The 17,055-nt window shown below is 42.0% G+C and overlaps 1 protein-coding gene across 1 annotated transcript in view; it reads right to left on the reverse strand.

The window, feature by feature from the left end:
- Positions 1-1,367: 1,367 nt before the first annotated feature.
- The window catches only part of LOC138853360 (piggyBac transposable element-derived protein 3-like), a 22,141-nt gene continuing 6,453 nt past the window's right edge, over positions 1,368-17,055 (reverse strand). The window contains exons 3-6 of the mRNA XM_070089572.1: positions 15,588-15,737; positions 3,544-3,677; positions 2,010-2,179; positions 1,368-1,581 (exon numbers count right to left, since the gene is read on the reverse strand). Of these exons, the coding sequence (XP_069945673.1) occupies positions 1,368-1,581; positions 2,010-2,179; positions 3,544-3,677; positions 15,588-15,737 (668 nt within the window). The remainder of the gene's footprint in view (positions 1,582-2,009; positions 2,180-3,543; positions 3,678-15,587; positions 15,738-17,055) is intronic.

A 17,055-nucleotide genomic window follows, 5' to 3' on the forward strand; every position in this document is an offset into this window, starting at 1 on the left:
AAAACCCAAGCACCTAACTTTAGCCTGTCTGAATTTGCATTTGGCCAGGTTAAAAGTGAGATTACATCTCTCCAGTTTTTGGAACAGGTCCTCTAAATGGGACAGATGTAATGCCCAGTCAATGCTGATAATCACCAAATCATCCAGGTAGGCTTCCACACCCTTAAGACCGTGTGTTAGTTGATTCATCAGTCGTTGGAACGTGGAAGCCACGTTGCACAGGCCGAAAAGGGTCATGAGATAGTTAATAAACTCCCATGTATCGCAAACGTTGAGGTCTCTTGGGCACGCAGAGATTGGGGAACCTTGTAGGAACCTCTTAGCAGGTCCAATCGGCTTACATAATTTGCGCCTGATACTCGGTCGATCAGGTCGTCCACCTGTGGCAACAGGTAACCATCTGGCACTGTCACAGCATTCACCTTCCTATAGTCGGTGCACATCCGATATGTTCCATCCGACTTTGGGACTAATATACAGGGGAAGGCCTACGGACTCTGGCTGCACTCAGTTAATCCATGGGACTGTAGAAAATCTACTTCTACCCGCAAAACTTATGCTTCACTGGACTTAGGAGGTACAGAGCGTGTTTAATGGGCGTGGCGCCTCGGACATCCACGTCATGGGTTCCCAAAGTGCAATGTTTGGGAATGTCCCCAAACAGGGATGGATACCTCCCTTTACTTAATCAACTCTGTGGGCGATGAGGTCGCTCAGGAAATCATACAGGGTTCGGAGTACTTCTGATTTTTTGAGACAGATTCCTATCCCTCTCGAGGAATCAAATAAACCACCATCATCATCCACAGGTATGGGGAGGACAGCAGCGGTAGGAACAGGTTCCCCGTAGTATTTCTTTAGCTGGTTTACATGGTAGGTATGGTTTGAATTGTTTTTTTCCCGGAGTGCGTACCAGGTAGTTCACTTCACTCAGCTTCCTAACCACCTCCAATGGACCTTCCTATCTCAGCTGCAAAGCATGTCCAGGGACTAACTTCTGCACTGAGACTTTTTCTCCTGCTCGAAAAGAGTGCCGAACTGCACGCTTATCATAACGTTCCTTCATCCTAGCCTGGACTTTAGCTAAGTTCCTTGAGGCTAAATCTATCATAAAGGCTATATGTTCTTGTATCAAAGTGGGGAAGGTTTGTAATGTTGGTTTAGCATTCCCAGTCCATACATCCTTTAATACTTCCAGGGGTCTGCATACGGAATGACCGTATATCATCTCAAATGGGCTGTAACCCAAACTCTCCCGTTCACTTTCTCTTATCACTAAGAGAAGAAACGGAAGACTATCGTCCCAATCCCTACTGAACTGCTCGCAATAAGAGCACATCATCATCTTCAAGGTACGATGGAACCTATCAAGGGGCTCCCTGGGATTGGGGTCTATAACTGGTGGCCAGTAGAGATTTTCCCCCCAGACACGACAAGGCTTCTTTGAAGATCTTTGAGGTGAAATTGGAGCCCTGGTCCGACTGGATCTCGTAGGGCAACCCCACCTGAGAGAAGAATATAACTAAAGCAATAACTATTGCCTTGGCATTTATCCTTCTCATGGGCATGGCCTCCGGGTACCTGGACGTGGAGTCCATGATCGTACACATTTATTGGTTCTCAAACCTGGTCTTGGGAAGTGGACTCATGCAATCTATGATTAGGCAGGCAAATGGTTCCCCATCTTAGGTGATAAGGATTAGCAGAGCCAGAGGTGGAGTATGAGCAGGTTTGCCTATCACTTGACATACCCGACAATGATGCAAGTGATCCACCATGGTCTCTCATTTTCGGCCAGTAAAAGCATTTAGACAATTTTCTCATTGTTTTTATGCCCAGGTGTCCTTCCATGGGGCTTTTGTGGGCTACGCCCAGGGAAAGTTCCTAGACAGTAACCGGCAGGACTAATACATATCTTACTCTTGGCGAAGTGTCGTCTGGGAAACTTCTCATCGTGGATTTCCTCATCAGTATCTCACCACGATAGTAAAAATAGTCCTGCCTCTCGCCTTCGCTCTCGGACACCTCTAACTTCTTTATCTCTCTCAGAGATGGGTCTTCCAATTGTCCGTGTATCAAATCCTCCTGTTTTAACGCCTAAGGACTCTAGACTGGAAGACAACTCAGTGGGCTCTGTAACCTTGGACTTTAGGTAGCCATTAACCTTCAGGTATATTCTCTGTCGAGGGATCCTAGAAATGTTTCCTCCTTATGCTTCTAGGAGTACGTCCATCTTTGTTTAAGTCCGGTCAGTTAAAGGAAGTAGGCCTTTCCTCAAGAGCATAAGGCTGCTCCCGGTGTTGCGTTATACTTTGACCTCCACTACTTGAGATTCGTCAATCCCAACGTTTCTGACAAAAAAATAGGGACTCATCGTCAGCTGAACTTCTCTGACATTTTCGTAGGTACTGATCATCTTGTTAATGAAACTATCTGGCTCAGAGTACCTCACTTCGTCCTCGGATCTTCTCTGACTTGGGACAAAGAAGTCATCACTTGCATTGAGGTTCCTTCCCGAGCCTATTTCCTTGCGTCGTTCTCCAACTTACAGTAGTTACTCCTCCTGTGACCTCTTCTCTGGCAATAGGTACACGATAGAGTTTTCCTCGCCTGACCGGCCTCTTGGTTAACCCTAGTTACAGAGTTAACACTGTTGCGGAGCAGTGAAAAGGTGCGAGCAGCTGCCTCTGGAAGAAATCTCTTGCGAGGTTCTTCTCTCGACGATGGTGGTCGATCCTTTGGACTTGACTTTCAGACTTTCTCTTTGGGAGGTTTATCACTAATTAGCTGAGAAATTTCCTAATGGTCGGGCATAGCGACAGCCTCCATTATGTCCAGCGCCTGGTGATCTATCAGAAATTTATGCAAATCCCCCAAAATGGCATTGTAAAAATCCTCTTGTAGAATCAACTGGGCTAGGCTGCTTACTGTGTATCGTTTCGATGTACTCTGCCATCTCTTAAATGCTATCTTTTTCTGTCAGGTGAAGTCCACCAGCGTTTGTCCCAGCAGCCGATGGAGGGTACGAAAAGTTTGCTGGTAGCTCACAGGGAGCAGGTCGTATGTTCCCAAGATCACCTTTTTGACGACCCTGTATTGTATACTGGTCGTAAGGCAAGGCAGTTATACACTTCCTAGCCTTCCGCGTCTGAGTGGAATGCAACAGTGTAGCCCAGTATTTCTGGGGCCACCACATAACGCGAGCCTGGTTCTTGAACATGCCGAAAAACAAGTCTAAGTTGGCCTCTCAAAATTTGAGCACCAAAATGTCGAAATATGACGCCTTCCACTTGCTGTTGCTGGTGTTCGTAGTCGACACTCTCCCTTTCGAATTTCTCTCCGTTTAGCTTACATTGGGCCTCTATCCGAGCTGTTTTTAAGGTTATGAGGCGCTCTATCCTCCCGAACTGGTCTTGAGAGAAGTCCAGATAGCAGCGAAGAAGCGGGGGTAAAGTGTCTCACAGGCTGCTCCTTTGGGCAAGCGCCTACCTCGGATATTCCTAGAGGACTGGAGTCGGGACCAAGATGCCTAGACGTCCTTACCTTGTCCTCTTCTGTGGGGGGAAATGCATTGCCATCCGCTTCTTCCAGTTCTGGTACGGTCACTTTACCAGAGGGTAAAGAAGTTAGAATCCTCCCAGGTTCGAGTCCCGCTGCTCCCATTGAGCTTTCCAATTCTTCAAGCAGGGACAAGTGGTCTAGCTGGAATATTAATCTCCCTTCACCTGAATCTACAGTCTGAGAGACCTCCGGTTGTAAGGGGAATAGAATATTTGGTATAATAGAGTCATCTCAGCGGTGTAGTGTCTGTCGTAGGTTACCCTAAGGCGCTTCGCTATTTGCCAGCACTTTTGCAACTTCAGGGTCCCCAACGTTGACAGGGCCAACTCTCCTATCAGTTGCTGTGTAGGACCGTCCATGGCGATGTGGTTTATTTCTTAGACCACAGATCCGTTATTCTTGAGTCGGCACTAGCCCAACGGGAGGTGCTCCCCTCCAGAACCTTAGATCAGACATTCTCCTGGATAGGCTCTCATTTTGTTGCATCCAGGGCACTACTTAAGCCTGTTTTGCCCTTTCTAGCAACAAATGAACAAAATGGAATATCCTGTTCCAAACGAAATCATTCAAAGTTGTGAAGGGTTCAATAGGAAATGATTTTCGATGCATTTTTCGGGCTTTTAAGTTCTTAATAATCCACAGAAGGGTTTTATATCATTCCTCTAAAAGGTTGCACCATAAAACATGACACTCATTAGATATTTATGCTGAGTTCACTAATAAGACTGTACACCATAATCTGCCATATAGGGTAGCCGATTATAACAGTGAATGGTTCTGGTATCACCTAGACATAATATAACTCTTTGTCCAACTCACTCTCAATGAGTCTGAAGATATAATACATACGTGCAACATCTGGGTATCTTTATTGTAGACGTTTCGCCATCCAGTGGCTTTATCAATACAAATTCTAGGACATAGCTTGAAGACAGTAGGACTATATACAGAAGATGAGGTAATCAGTCCCTCAACCTAGGAGTAGGTGCGAAGAGCACCGGAGTCGTGGAGATTCTGAAGCAGAAGCAAGGAGCCTGGCGCTTATATAGTAACGTCAGGTGTAGCAGACGAGGGCATAGTCACTAGTAGGCGGGATTTCCCAGTGGAAGTAGGTCCTTCCCAAAGAGATGGGTTAGTTGTAGTAGTAGTTGTCGTAGTCGTGAAGGTTATGTACATGTCCTCAGAATCAAGATTCCATGATGTTGCAGTGTCTGACAAGTTGTGCAAGAATGGTATACAATACCGACAAGACGAAATTAAGACACATGTGCAACATCTGGGTATCTTTTTTGTAGACGTTTCGCCATCCAGTGGTTTTATCAATACAAATTCTAGGACATAGCTTGAAGACAGTAGGACTATATACAGAAGATGAGGTAATCAGTCCCTCAACCTTGGAGTAGGTACTCTTCGCACTTACTCCAAGGTTGAGGGACTGATTAAGGTCAGATAATATTATAAAGCAGAGTAACTTCATTGTAGCTACTAATGAAGATCCAGATATAATATTAAATGAAAAAGCCAGTAAGGCATTCATAATATGGCACCAGGGAAGGAGGTCAACCTCCTTGGTGGTGGTGGTGGTAAGAGGGGCAGTGGTGGTGGTGGTGGTGGTGGTGGTAGTGTTGGTGGTGATATCAATGATGGTAGTAGTGACGGTGGTGGTGGAGATTGATATGAATATTTCAAATCAAAATTCAAGCTCCTCTATTCGCTTACGTTTTTCTTAATTACTTCTGCATTTATTCGCCTACTTGAGATCTGTATCACATATAAAATTCGTTTGAGTTCCCTCGATAATTACTGCCTCACTCTGTGGCTTGCGAAAAATTAACGAATTCTCAATACTTTCCTCTTTTTTTTTTTTTTTTTTTTTGTTTGAGGCAATTTTCAAAGGACACGGACTCGATATTTAATTCAACTTATTTCCCGAACAAATTCGGAACAGCAACATGTGCAAGATTATGATGACTGAAAAAGGGGGAAGACCAAAAATGGAGTACAGACTGGGACATATAGGCTACAAACACAACACAGGAAGTGGGAATGAGCATTCTGCCGAGGATGTCACCGGACGAGCATATGAATGAATGACAACTCTAAGGTTAGTTCTGAGGAGGCTGCAAATAGTTGTATGCACATTTCAAGCCTATAGAGCAAGCAGCGCCTATGTGGAGCCCTTACTTTGTCAAACATGTTCAGCTACTAGAAAAGGTAAAGATCTTTGCAGCGAGACTATGTGAAAGGTCACTTGTTGAGAGTTCATTCCATTTATTAAAGGATAAATGTACTGAATATCCTTTATTAGATGTCATGAATTATACACATGTGTTGTTTTATAGTCAGTTGGTATCGCCAACCACGGTGGCTCGTGGCCTGGTGGCAAAAGCTCTCGCTTCACACGGTGAGGGGTCCGGGGTCGATTCCCGGCAAAGGGTGAAAATATTGGGAGTGTTTCCTAACACATGTTGTCAGTATTCACCCATCAGTAAAAAATGAGTACCTGGGTGTTAGTCAACTGATGATGGTAGCATCCTGGGACAAAATTGACCTAATTTGTGGCTTTCTGTATAGTAGCATGTCACTGATGTCAGCTAGGACTGTATACCTTGTACATGGACTTATAGAAACAAAAGATATTTACAACACCAAGCAACAAGATTAGTCTCAGTGCTCCTAAAGATGACTTATGACGAGAGCTTCAAGAACAGAATCAGCTAATAATGAATTATAGAAGGATCTAGAGAAAAGGAACACGAGTAGATGTACTGTACACTATAAAATACTTCATTTAAAAAACATAATAGTTTGGGCATTGAAAGACTGTTTAAGAAACTGTAAATGGGAAGATAAATGCACATACGAAATTTAAAGGGACAGATGAGCACATGTATATCAGGCATTATTTCTTTAACATTGGGGTGGTTAGCATTATACTTAATGCGCAATATTAAACCCGAGTACTCCATGCGCAGTGCTTAAACCCGTATGGGGAACTCACGCACAAGAAATCAACAAAAACGAAAACACAGATTCAGACACAAACACAAGCTATAATAAGAACATAAGAAGAACATAAGAACGAAGGAACACTGCAGAAGGCCTACTGGCCCATGCGAGGCATGGGAATATGCAACACAAATTCATAGATATAAAAAAGTAATAAAATGGCCAGAGAAAAAAAAGGTCTAAATGTTTATTATTCCCACCGTTACTTCTGCTTGCTGACGTCAGGAGTTGACACCTCATGGATAGTGGGATGGCGAGAGCCAAGCTGCGTGTAGTCATAGTAGTAGTTCCAAGTCCTCTCATTCACTCTCCTGCTTCCTTTTCCCTATTATCCATTTGCACAAAACGGAGTATTAAGAGTAATAGTAATAATAGAAGTGGTGGTGGCGGTAGTAGTAGTAGTAGTAACAAAAGTTAGCTCATTGCAGTGTGTGGTCCTGCACATTCCTCTCAATTAACTGAGAGAAAGAGTGACATTGTATTAGAATACAGAATGACAATTAGAATGACAACTGTTGACTCAAATAAAATGCTATATACCATAACTTAACTAATCACAGAAAATAGTGAATGAAAACAACGAGAAACGACTCGGTAAAATTAGATTTGTTATTTTAAGTGAAAGAATGTCATCATAAATCCTGGAATTTAGAGGAATGCGAGGCGAGCCGAGAAGTCGTGATCTCTGAGGAACGTTTCGCTCCCGGGGCCTACAACAAACAATTCCAAGCAGTCCGGTACTCTGCAGAATGTGGAAAATATTACAAGTGCAGTAAGAATGCCGACACAACATGCTCGGTCGTGCGAGGCAAGAAGCCGCCACACTGTTGTCAGAGACCAGTGATAACGTTAATTTCTTTCCATGATTGTATTTTGTTGATTCATCTAATTACGTATTATTATTATTATTATTATTATTATTATTAGCAGAAACACAAGTAGTAGTAGTAGTAGTAATAATAATAATAGTTGTAGTAGTAGTAGTAGTAGTAGTAATAATAATAGTTGTAGTAGTAGTAGTAGTAAATTAGACACATGTGCAACTCTTGGGTATCTTTACTGAGGAAACGTTTCGCCACACAGTGGCTTCATCAGTCCATACAAAGGATAAACTTGAAGAACAGGAGGAGAATGAGGTAATCAGTCCCTCAACCTTGAGTCGATGTGGTCAGTCCATCAATCTTGATAGAATACGGCATATGAGCGGAGTAGCAGCTCATACACCGTATGGCAGGAGAGGTGCAGCAGTCTTAGGTGGTGTCACATTTGTCCAATGTGGAAGTAGGTCGACTCAAGGTTGAGGGACTGGTTACCTCATTCTCCTCCTGTTCTTCAAGTTTATCCTGTGTATGGACTGATGAAGCCACTGTGTGGCGAAACGTTTCCTCAATAAAGATACCCAAGAGTTGCACATGTGTCTAATTAAACGACGTGTCGGTTCTTTGAACCATTCATCTACAAAGTAGTAGTGGTAACAGTAGTAATGGTAATAGTAGTAGTAGTAATAGTAATGGTAATAGCAGTAATGGTAATAGTAGTAATAGTAGTAGTAGTAATATTAGTAGTGTGGGTTCCATAGACGAGAGACAGAAGGTGGAATACTAGGTCATACTGCTCTGCAGCAAGTTAACTGAGAGATCTTGGTAACAACCTGTCCCACAATGTCCAGCCACTCAGAGATCTTAGCCAAGACCGAGGTGGAGATGCTGCCGACCAGTATTACATAAGAACATAAGAAAGAAGGAACACTGCAACAGGCCTACTAACCCATGCGGAGCAGGTCCATGTACCCTCCCCCCCCGGATTAGCCAAATGACCCCTACCCCCCGGATTAGCCAAATGACCCCTACCCCCCGGATTAGCCAAATGACCCCTACCCCCCGGATTAGCCCAATGACCCACCAAGTCTGGTCACCTCCACTCAAGGAAGGAGTACGGAACCAGACCCAGCAGCACAAGCTAGTCAGGTCCAACTCACACCCACCCACGCCCACTCATGTATTTATCTACCCTATTTTTAAAACTACACAACCTTTTAGCCTGAATAACTATATTCGGGAGTTTGTTCCACTCATCCACAACTCTATTACCAAACCAGTGCTTTCCTATATTCTTCCTGAATCTGAATTTTTCCAACTTGAAACCATTGCTGCGAGTCCTGTCTTGGCTGGAAATTTTCAGCACGCTATTTACATCCCCTTTATTTATTCCTGTTTTCCATTTATACACCTCGATCATATATTCCCTAATTCTACGCCTTTCGAGTGTGTGCAGATTCAGGGCCCTCAGTCTATCCTCATAGGGAAGACTTCTGATACATGGGATCATCTTTGTCATCCTCCTCTGTACGTTTTCCAGAGCATTTATATCCATTCTGCAATACGGTGACCAGAACTGAGCAGCAAAGTCTAAATGAGGCCTAACCAAGGATATAAAGAATTGAAGAACAACCTGAGGACTTCTATTATTTATACTTCTACATATGAAGCCAAGAATTCTGTTAGCTTTATTGCGAACACTAATGCACTGTTGTCCTGGTTATAGATTACTGCTAACCAGAACTCCTAAATCCTTTTCGCAATCAGTAGTATTAAGATCTACATTATTTAGTTTATATGTCGCATGGTTATTTAACTGTCCAACATTTAGAACTTTGCATTTGTCAATATTAAACTGCATCTGCCACTTCTCCGACCATTGCATCAGCCTATTCAAATCATCTTGGAGTGCTCTAGTGTCCTCATTAGAATGAATTGGACGGTCTATTTTTGTGTCATCAGCAAATTTGCTTATGTCGCTATTTATTCCCTCATCTATGTCGTTTATGTAAATTGTGAACAACAACGGGCCCAACACTGACCCCTGAGGAACACCGCTTGTGACGTGCCCCCATTCCGATTTCTTCCCATTTATGCAAACTCTGTGCTGCCTATTTGTCAGCCATGCCTCTACACAGGAAAAAATTTCTCCTCCTATTCCGTGTGCCTTAAGTTTCCTCAATAGCCTCTGGTGTGGAACTATCGAAAGCCTTACTGAAGTCCATATACACAATATCATATTCATTACCATGATCTACCTCCTCAAACACCCTAGTGAAAAAAGTTAGTAAATTTGTAAGACAGGAACGCCCCTTTGTAAAACTGTGTTGAGATTCATTAATCAATCTGTGCCTGTCAAGATGGCTACGAACTGCTTCGGTAATTATTGGGTCTCACAGTCTATCCGAAAGTTCATCAACAGTCACAGCTTAAACTTTAGGCTAAAGAATGTACACAGCTGTTACACTAGTACACTACTGACAGTAGTAGCAGTAATTGTTGTAACATTATTATAGTAATAGTATTAGTAGTAGTAGTAGTCGTAGTAATAGTAACAGCAGCAGCAGCATAAGTAAATAAATAAATACAGTTATTATTATAAGCTGCTCTGTAACAGGTGTGTTACATCACTAGCAGCAGCAGCAGCAGCAGCAGCAGTGTCAACACAATCACACAGTGACGGCGTAACCTAATATTTCCCCGACTTACCTCTTTATTGAGGATGTCAATAAAGGTGGAAGATGAGACGAGAAAAACCAGACTTCTTGTCCGCTACTGATTACCTATAACAGTTAACCAAGGTCCATTTAAAAGTATTAATTTAATATTTTCTGATTCAAATTGTTACTCCTAATTTTTAAGATGAGTAATAGACAGTTAGGCCTTCATTTAATTTATTTATTAACGATAATTATGATAAAATGATAATGCTAATAGAATATAACTATAATTCTCAAACAACTCTCATAATTTTGTTATTGTTGGCCATGAATTCTTGTGAAAGTCTGAGGTCAAATTATGTCAACACAAGACACACTGGCAAACTGGAAACTTCCTGTGGCTATCTATCAGTAGTCTTATTCACTGTAGAACCTGAGTACCTTACTCTACTTGCCTGGAGTGAGAGGCGCCAGTTGGTCTGCTGCAGGGTTCCACCATTCTTATGTAATATTGAAGTCTCCCAGGTCAGGCAGATTTCAACAGTGTGTGTGAACCCTGTCCTGCGTGATGGAAATGTGACAAGGGAAACCTAGTTAGCTCTCGTTCCCACTGTGTAACTTTCATATACAATATGGAAGCAGCACACTGCTAAATAAAAAGAAAGGTCAGAGGAACTTTTAATTTTTTTAAGCTAGCAGGGAGTATCATTGATGTAATGCAGTATTCCAGTACATGAAGGACATTGCCACAGAAGTCCTATGAAAGCCACAAATAAAAGTATGTGTAAATTCGCTACAGAAAAAAAAATGATCAAATTGAGGAAACGGTATGACAGATAGATGATGGAATATAATAGTTGCCATGTAATGAAAATGAGAGTAAATGAAATCAGGCATGAGAAAAATATGGAACGATTCACTCTTTTATGAAACAAATTGATCGATTGGAAAAAGTTCAACAATATGCAAAAAAAAAAAAAAATGGTTCTCCATGCTAAGTAAATATAGGAAACATAATAATGGAAACGCTGAAAAAAATATCAATAACTCATGGAGGGGAAAAAAAGACGTTAAAAATATTGATGATCATAAAACAATGTGAGCAGGTAGATAGCAAAGACTTTTTTAAATCAAGAAGGAGACCACAGTTCTAAAATGAGGAAAATAATCAGAAGGGCGAGTAGTTGACTGCTGGAATAATATCTAAGAAGAGATAATATCATGAGTGGTTGACTGCTGGAATGGTATCTAAGAAGAGATAATATCAAGAGTGGTTGACTGCTGGAATGGTATCTAAGAAGAGATAGTATCAAGAGTGGTTGACTGCTGGAATGATATCTAAGAAGAGATAGTATCAAGAGTGGTTGACTGCTGGAATGGTATCTAAGAAGAGATAATATCAAGAGTGGTTGACTGCTGGAATGGTATCTAAGAAGAGATAGTATCAAGAGTGGTTGACTGCTGGAATGGTATCTAAGAAGAGATAATATCAAGAGTGGTTGACTGCTGGAATGGTATCTAAGAAGAGATAGTATCAAGAGTGGTTGACTGCTGGAATGGTATCTAAGAAGAGATAATATCAAGAGTGGTTGACTGCTGGAATGGTATCTAAGAAGAGATAGTATCAAGAGTGGTTGACTGCTGGAATGGTATCTAAGAAGAGATAATATCAAGAGTGGTTGACTGCTGGAATGGTATCTAAGAAGAGATAGTATCAAGAGTGGTTGACTGCTGGAATGGTATCTAAGAAGAGATAGTATCAAGAGTGGTTGACTGCTGGAATGGCATCGAATAAATGTATGTGATACAGCTAATGTATCAGAGATGTGTCACACCTAAGAGTGTATCGTGACATCACTCGCTGAGCACTGCTCATGTAGCCGCATTTTGTTAATTACACACACACACATATACATTCACACATGCGTACACACACATACACACATGCATACACACACACACACACACACACACACACACACACACACACACACACACACACACACACACACACACAGGACTATCACTCTTGGAAGTTGAAAACTCAGATGAGTCACAGGGATGATAGGAAGTATTTCTTCATTCATAGAGTGGTCAGGAATTGGAACAGTCTGGCGAGTGATGCAGTGGAGGCAGGAACCACACATAGCTTTAAGATGAGGTATGATAAAGCTAGTGGAGCAGGGAGAGGACCTAGCAGCATTCAGTGAAGAGGTGGGGCCAGGAGTTGAGTCTCGACCCCTGAAACCACAATTAGGTGAGTACACACACACACACACACACACACACACACACACACACACACACACACACACACACACACACACACACACACACCTAGCCAAGCCCGTAAAGAAACTAGAGAAGGTGCAAAGGTTTGCAACAAGACTAGTCCCAGAGCAAAGAGGTGTGTCCTACGAGGAGAGGTTAAGGGAAATCAACCTGACGACACTGGAGGACAGGAGAGACAGGGGGGACATGATAACGAGATAACGACATACAAAATACTGAGAGGAATTGACAAGGTGGACAAAGACAGGATGTTCGAGAGATGGGACACAGCAACAAGGGAACTCAGTTGGAAGTTGAAGACACAGATGAATCACAGGGATGTTAGGAAGTATTTCTTCAGCCACAGAGTAGTCAGGAAGTGGAATAGTTTGGGAAGCGATGTAGTGGAGGCAGGATCCATACATAGCTCTAAGCAGAGGTTCAGGGAGAGTGACCTAGTAGCGACCAGTGAAGAGGCGGGGCCAGGAGCTTGGACTCGACCCCTGCAACCTCAACTAGGTGAGAACTAGGTGAGTACACACACACACATACACACACACACAAGAATATCCACAGATAAGGAGGGAGGTCCAGCGACAGTTCGACAACTACATAGTATCGCAAGTCAAGTCTGACCCGAAGGTGTTGTATAGCCACATCAGGAGGAAGACAACAGTTAAGGACCAGGTAATATGGATGAGAAAGGAAGGTGGGGAGATCACAAACGCCAAGGATGTATGTGAGCTCAGCATGAGATTTAAGGAAGTATTTACAGTGGAGACACAAAGGACTCCAGGAAGTCAGAATAGGGGGGTACACCAACAAGTGCTGGATGAAATTCACACAACCAAGAGAAGCTGCTGCTAAGTGAACTTGATACCTCAAAGGTGGTGGGATCGGACATCTTTCCGTGGGTCCTTAGAGAGGGAGCAGAGCCACTATGAGTGCCAATAACAAAAATTTTCAACACATCCATTGAAACTTGGAAACTACCTGAGGTATGGAAGACGGCAAATGTAGTCCCCATTTTTAAGAAAGATGACAGACACAAGGCACTAAACTAAAGACCGGTGTCACTGACGTGTATAGTATGCAAATTCATGGAGAAGATTATCAGGAGGAGAGTGGTGGAGTACCTAGAACAGAACAAGCTTGTAAACGACAACCAGCACGGATTTAGGGAACATAAGAACATGAGAAAGAAGGAACACTGCAGCAGGTTTACTGACCAATGCGAGGCAGGTCCATTTCTCCTACCGGCTTAAGCCAATGCCTTAACCTAGTCAGGTCAGGTCACGTTCACTTAAGGAAGAAGCATGGCATCTGGCCTGGTAGCACAAGCTAGTCAGGTCCAACTCACACCCACACCTACTCATGTACTTATCTAACCTATTTTTAAAACCATACAACGTCTTCGCTTCTATAACGGTTCTTGGGAGTTTGTTACACTCATCCACAACTCTATTACCAAGCCACTGCTTTCCTATATCCTTCCTGGTTTGAATTTTTAGAGCTTAAAATCATTGCTGCGAGTCCTGTCTAGGCTAGATATTTTTAGCACGCTATTTACATCCCCTTTATTCATTCCTGTTTTCCATTTATACACCTCGATCATATCCCCTTAATTCTACGCCTTTCTAGAGAGTGCAGATTCAGGATTCTCAGTCTATCCTCATAGGGAAGATTTCTGATACATGGGATCAACTTTGTCATCCTCCTCTGTACGTTTCCCAGAGCATTTATATATATTCTGTAATACTGTGACAGAGCAGCACAGCATAATCTAAATGAGGCCTAACCAAAAATATATAGAGTTGAACAACTTGAGGACTTCTATTATCTATACTTCTTGATATGAAGTCAAGGTTCTGTTAGCTTTATTGCGAACACTTATGCACTGTCTTAGTTTCTGATTACTGCTAACCAGAACTCCTAAATCCTTATCGCAATCAGCAAAATTGAGATCTACATTTAGTTTATATGTGGCCTGCTTATTTTCCTGTCCAACATTTAGAACTTTCCATTTGTCTATATTAAACTGCATCTGCTACTTCTCCGACCACTGCATCAATCTATTCAAATCATCCTGGAGTACTCTAATGTCCTCATTCGACTGATTTGGACGGCCTATTTTGGTGTCATCAGCATATTTGCTATGTCGCTATTTATTCCCTAATCCTTGTCGTTTATGTAAATTGTGAACAACAACGGGCCCAACACTGACCCCTGTGGAACACCGCTTGTGACGTGCCCCCACTCTGATTACTCCCCATTTATGCAAACTCTGCTGCCTATTTGTCAACCATGTCCTACCCAGGAAAAAAAATTCTCCTCCTATTCCGTGTGCCTTAAGTCTCCTCAATAGCCTCTGATGTGAAACTCTATAAGAAGCCTTACTGAAGTTCAAATACACAATATCATATTCATTACCATGATCTACCTCCTCAAACACCTTAGTGAAAAAAGATAGTAAATTCGTAAGACAGGAACGCCTCTTTGTAAAACCGTGTTGAGATTCATTAATCAATTTATGCCTTTCAAGATGGCTATGAATTGCCTCGGCAATTAATTCCATAAATTTTCCCACTATGAAGGTAAGGCTTATTGGTCTATAGTTCGAAGCTAAGGACTTGTCACCTGCCTTGCCATTTGCCTTGCATTTGCCATTTTCCACTTGTCTGGCACTATGTCAGTATGTAGTGATGTATTGAAAATATTAGCTAAAGGTATGCTAAGTTCCTCTTTACATTCCTTTAACACCCTTGCAAGCAGTTCATCAGGACCTGGGAATTTGTTAGGTTTTAATTTCTCTATTTGTCTGAGGACCATGTCACTAGTTACCCTAATCGTGCATAGTTTATCATCATCCTGTTCTACATAATTTATTATTTCTGGAATTTCTCTAGTATCTTCCTGAGTAAACACTGAGAGGAAGTAGGTATTGAAAATTCACACATATCCTTATCACTGTCAGTGATCAGACCTGAGTTACTCTTAAGTTGGCCTATCTTGTCCCTAATCCTACTTCTGTATACCTGAAAAAAACCCTTTTGGGTTAGTCTTCGAATCCCTTGCAATTTCAGCCTCGTAATCCCTTTTCACTTTTCTTATTCCTTTTTCTTCTTTCTCTTTAACTGATTATAGTGATTTCTTACCTGCCCATCCCCTCATTTGATACGCCTATATATGCTTCTCTTTTGACCAGTGAGATGTTTTAATCTGTTGTTTATTCATTTGGGATCATTTTTGTTAGATCTAATTTCCCTACTTGGAAGAAAAATTGTCTGGGCAGCTATAACTATGCTCTGGAAAACGTCATATTGGCAACCAAGACCACCAAGCTGACCCAAAGTCAGGTCATCCCAATTTAGCCCACCCTGGTAATTTCTCAGCCTCATGAAGTCGGCCAAGCGAAAGTCTGAAACAGATATTTAACTGCAGTTATCTGGGTAATTCCATGGTATATTGAAACTAAGTGATTTGTGATTGCTTTCCCCAAGCTCATCATTAACCTCAAAATTATTAATTTGTGATTCTTTGTTGGCAAGAACCAAGTCAAGCAGATTGTTTCCTCTAGTTGGTTCTGTCACAAACTGTTTTAAAAAGCAATCCTGAACCGTATCAAGGTCACTAGACTCAAGATTTCCTGTCACATTGTTCCAATCAATTTGTTTAAAGCTAAAATCTCCCATTAACGCAACATTTTCATATCTAGATGCCTTATGAATTTCGTCCCACAGCAGCTTACTGTGCTCCTTGTCAAGGCTTGGGGGCTTATAAATCCCACCCATAATTAATTTTTTCACAACCTTCGAGAAACTGTAGCCAAACAGATTCTGTGTTCGATGTTTCTAATCATATCTTGTCTAACACAACAATTTAAATTATCTCTGACCTACATCGCCACTCCACCACCCTCCCTGTTGATCCTATCAATGTGGAATAGTTTATAACCATGTATGTTGCATTCAGAAGCCATTTCTCTGTCTTTCAAGTTGAACCAGGTCTCTGTTATAGCAATAATATCTATATTACCTGCATTTGCAAGTAATCTTAGCTCATCTATCTTATTTCTTAGACTTCAACTATTTGTATAGTAAACCTTAAGGGAGCTAGTCACTCGTTGCCCTCTACTATCTTTGTTTGTTGATCAATTGCTTTGCCTTTTCTAGCAACTTTATTTTGAATATTGTCTTTTAAAAATATTTATGAGGTATCCTGGTAATATCTGCTGTTTTCAACCCTATACTAAAGCCTGATTGTTTCCCACACTCATACCTCTATAATCCATCAATTTAAAGTCCTAGACAAGGCACCAATGACCCCCTCAATCGAATTGGCTAATGCAACCACTCCAACCCGAGAGAGATGAACCCCCCATCCCTTGCAGACTTTTCATGTTTGCCATAGAATTTGTCCCAGTTATCAAGGAATAGGATTGCAAGTTTCTCGCAGTACCTGTCTAGCCAGCAATTTATACCAATTGCCCTAGACATCCATTCATTGCCCACTCCTCTTCTAGGGAAGATGCTACATATGATTGGGATGCCTCCCTTAGACCTGACTACATCTATGGCTGACCTGTACTTATCCAGCAACTCCTGTCTCCTGCCCCTCCCGATGTAATTTCCACCAGCACTAAGACAGATAATGGGCTTCGCATTAAATCACATAATATTATCAAACCTGCTGACTATGTCACCAACACCAGCTCCTGGGAGGCATACCCTCTGTCT

Source organism: Cherax quadricarinatus, chromosome 2 (assembly GCF_038502225.1).
Source record: "Cherax quadricarinatus isolate ZL_2023a chromosome 2, ASM3850222v1, whole genome shotgun sequence".
Classification (NCBI taxonomy): domain Eukaryota; kingdom Metazoa; phylum Arthropoda; class Malacostraca; order Decapoda; family Parastacidae; genus Cherax; species Cherax quadricarinatus.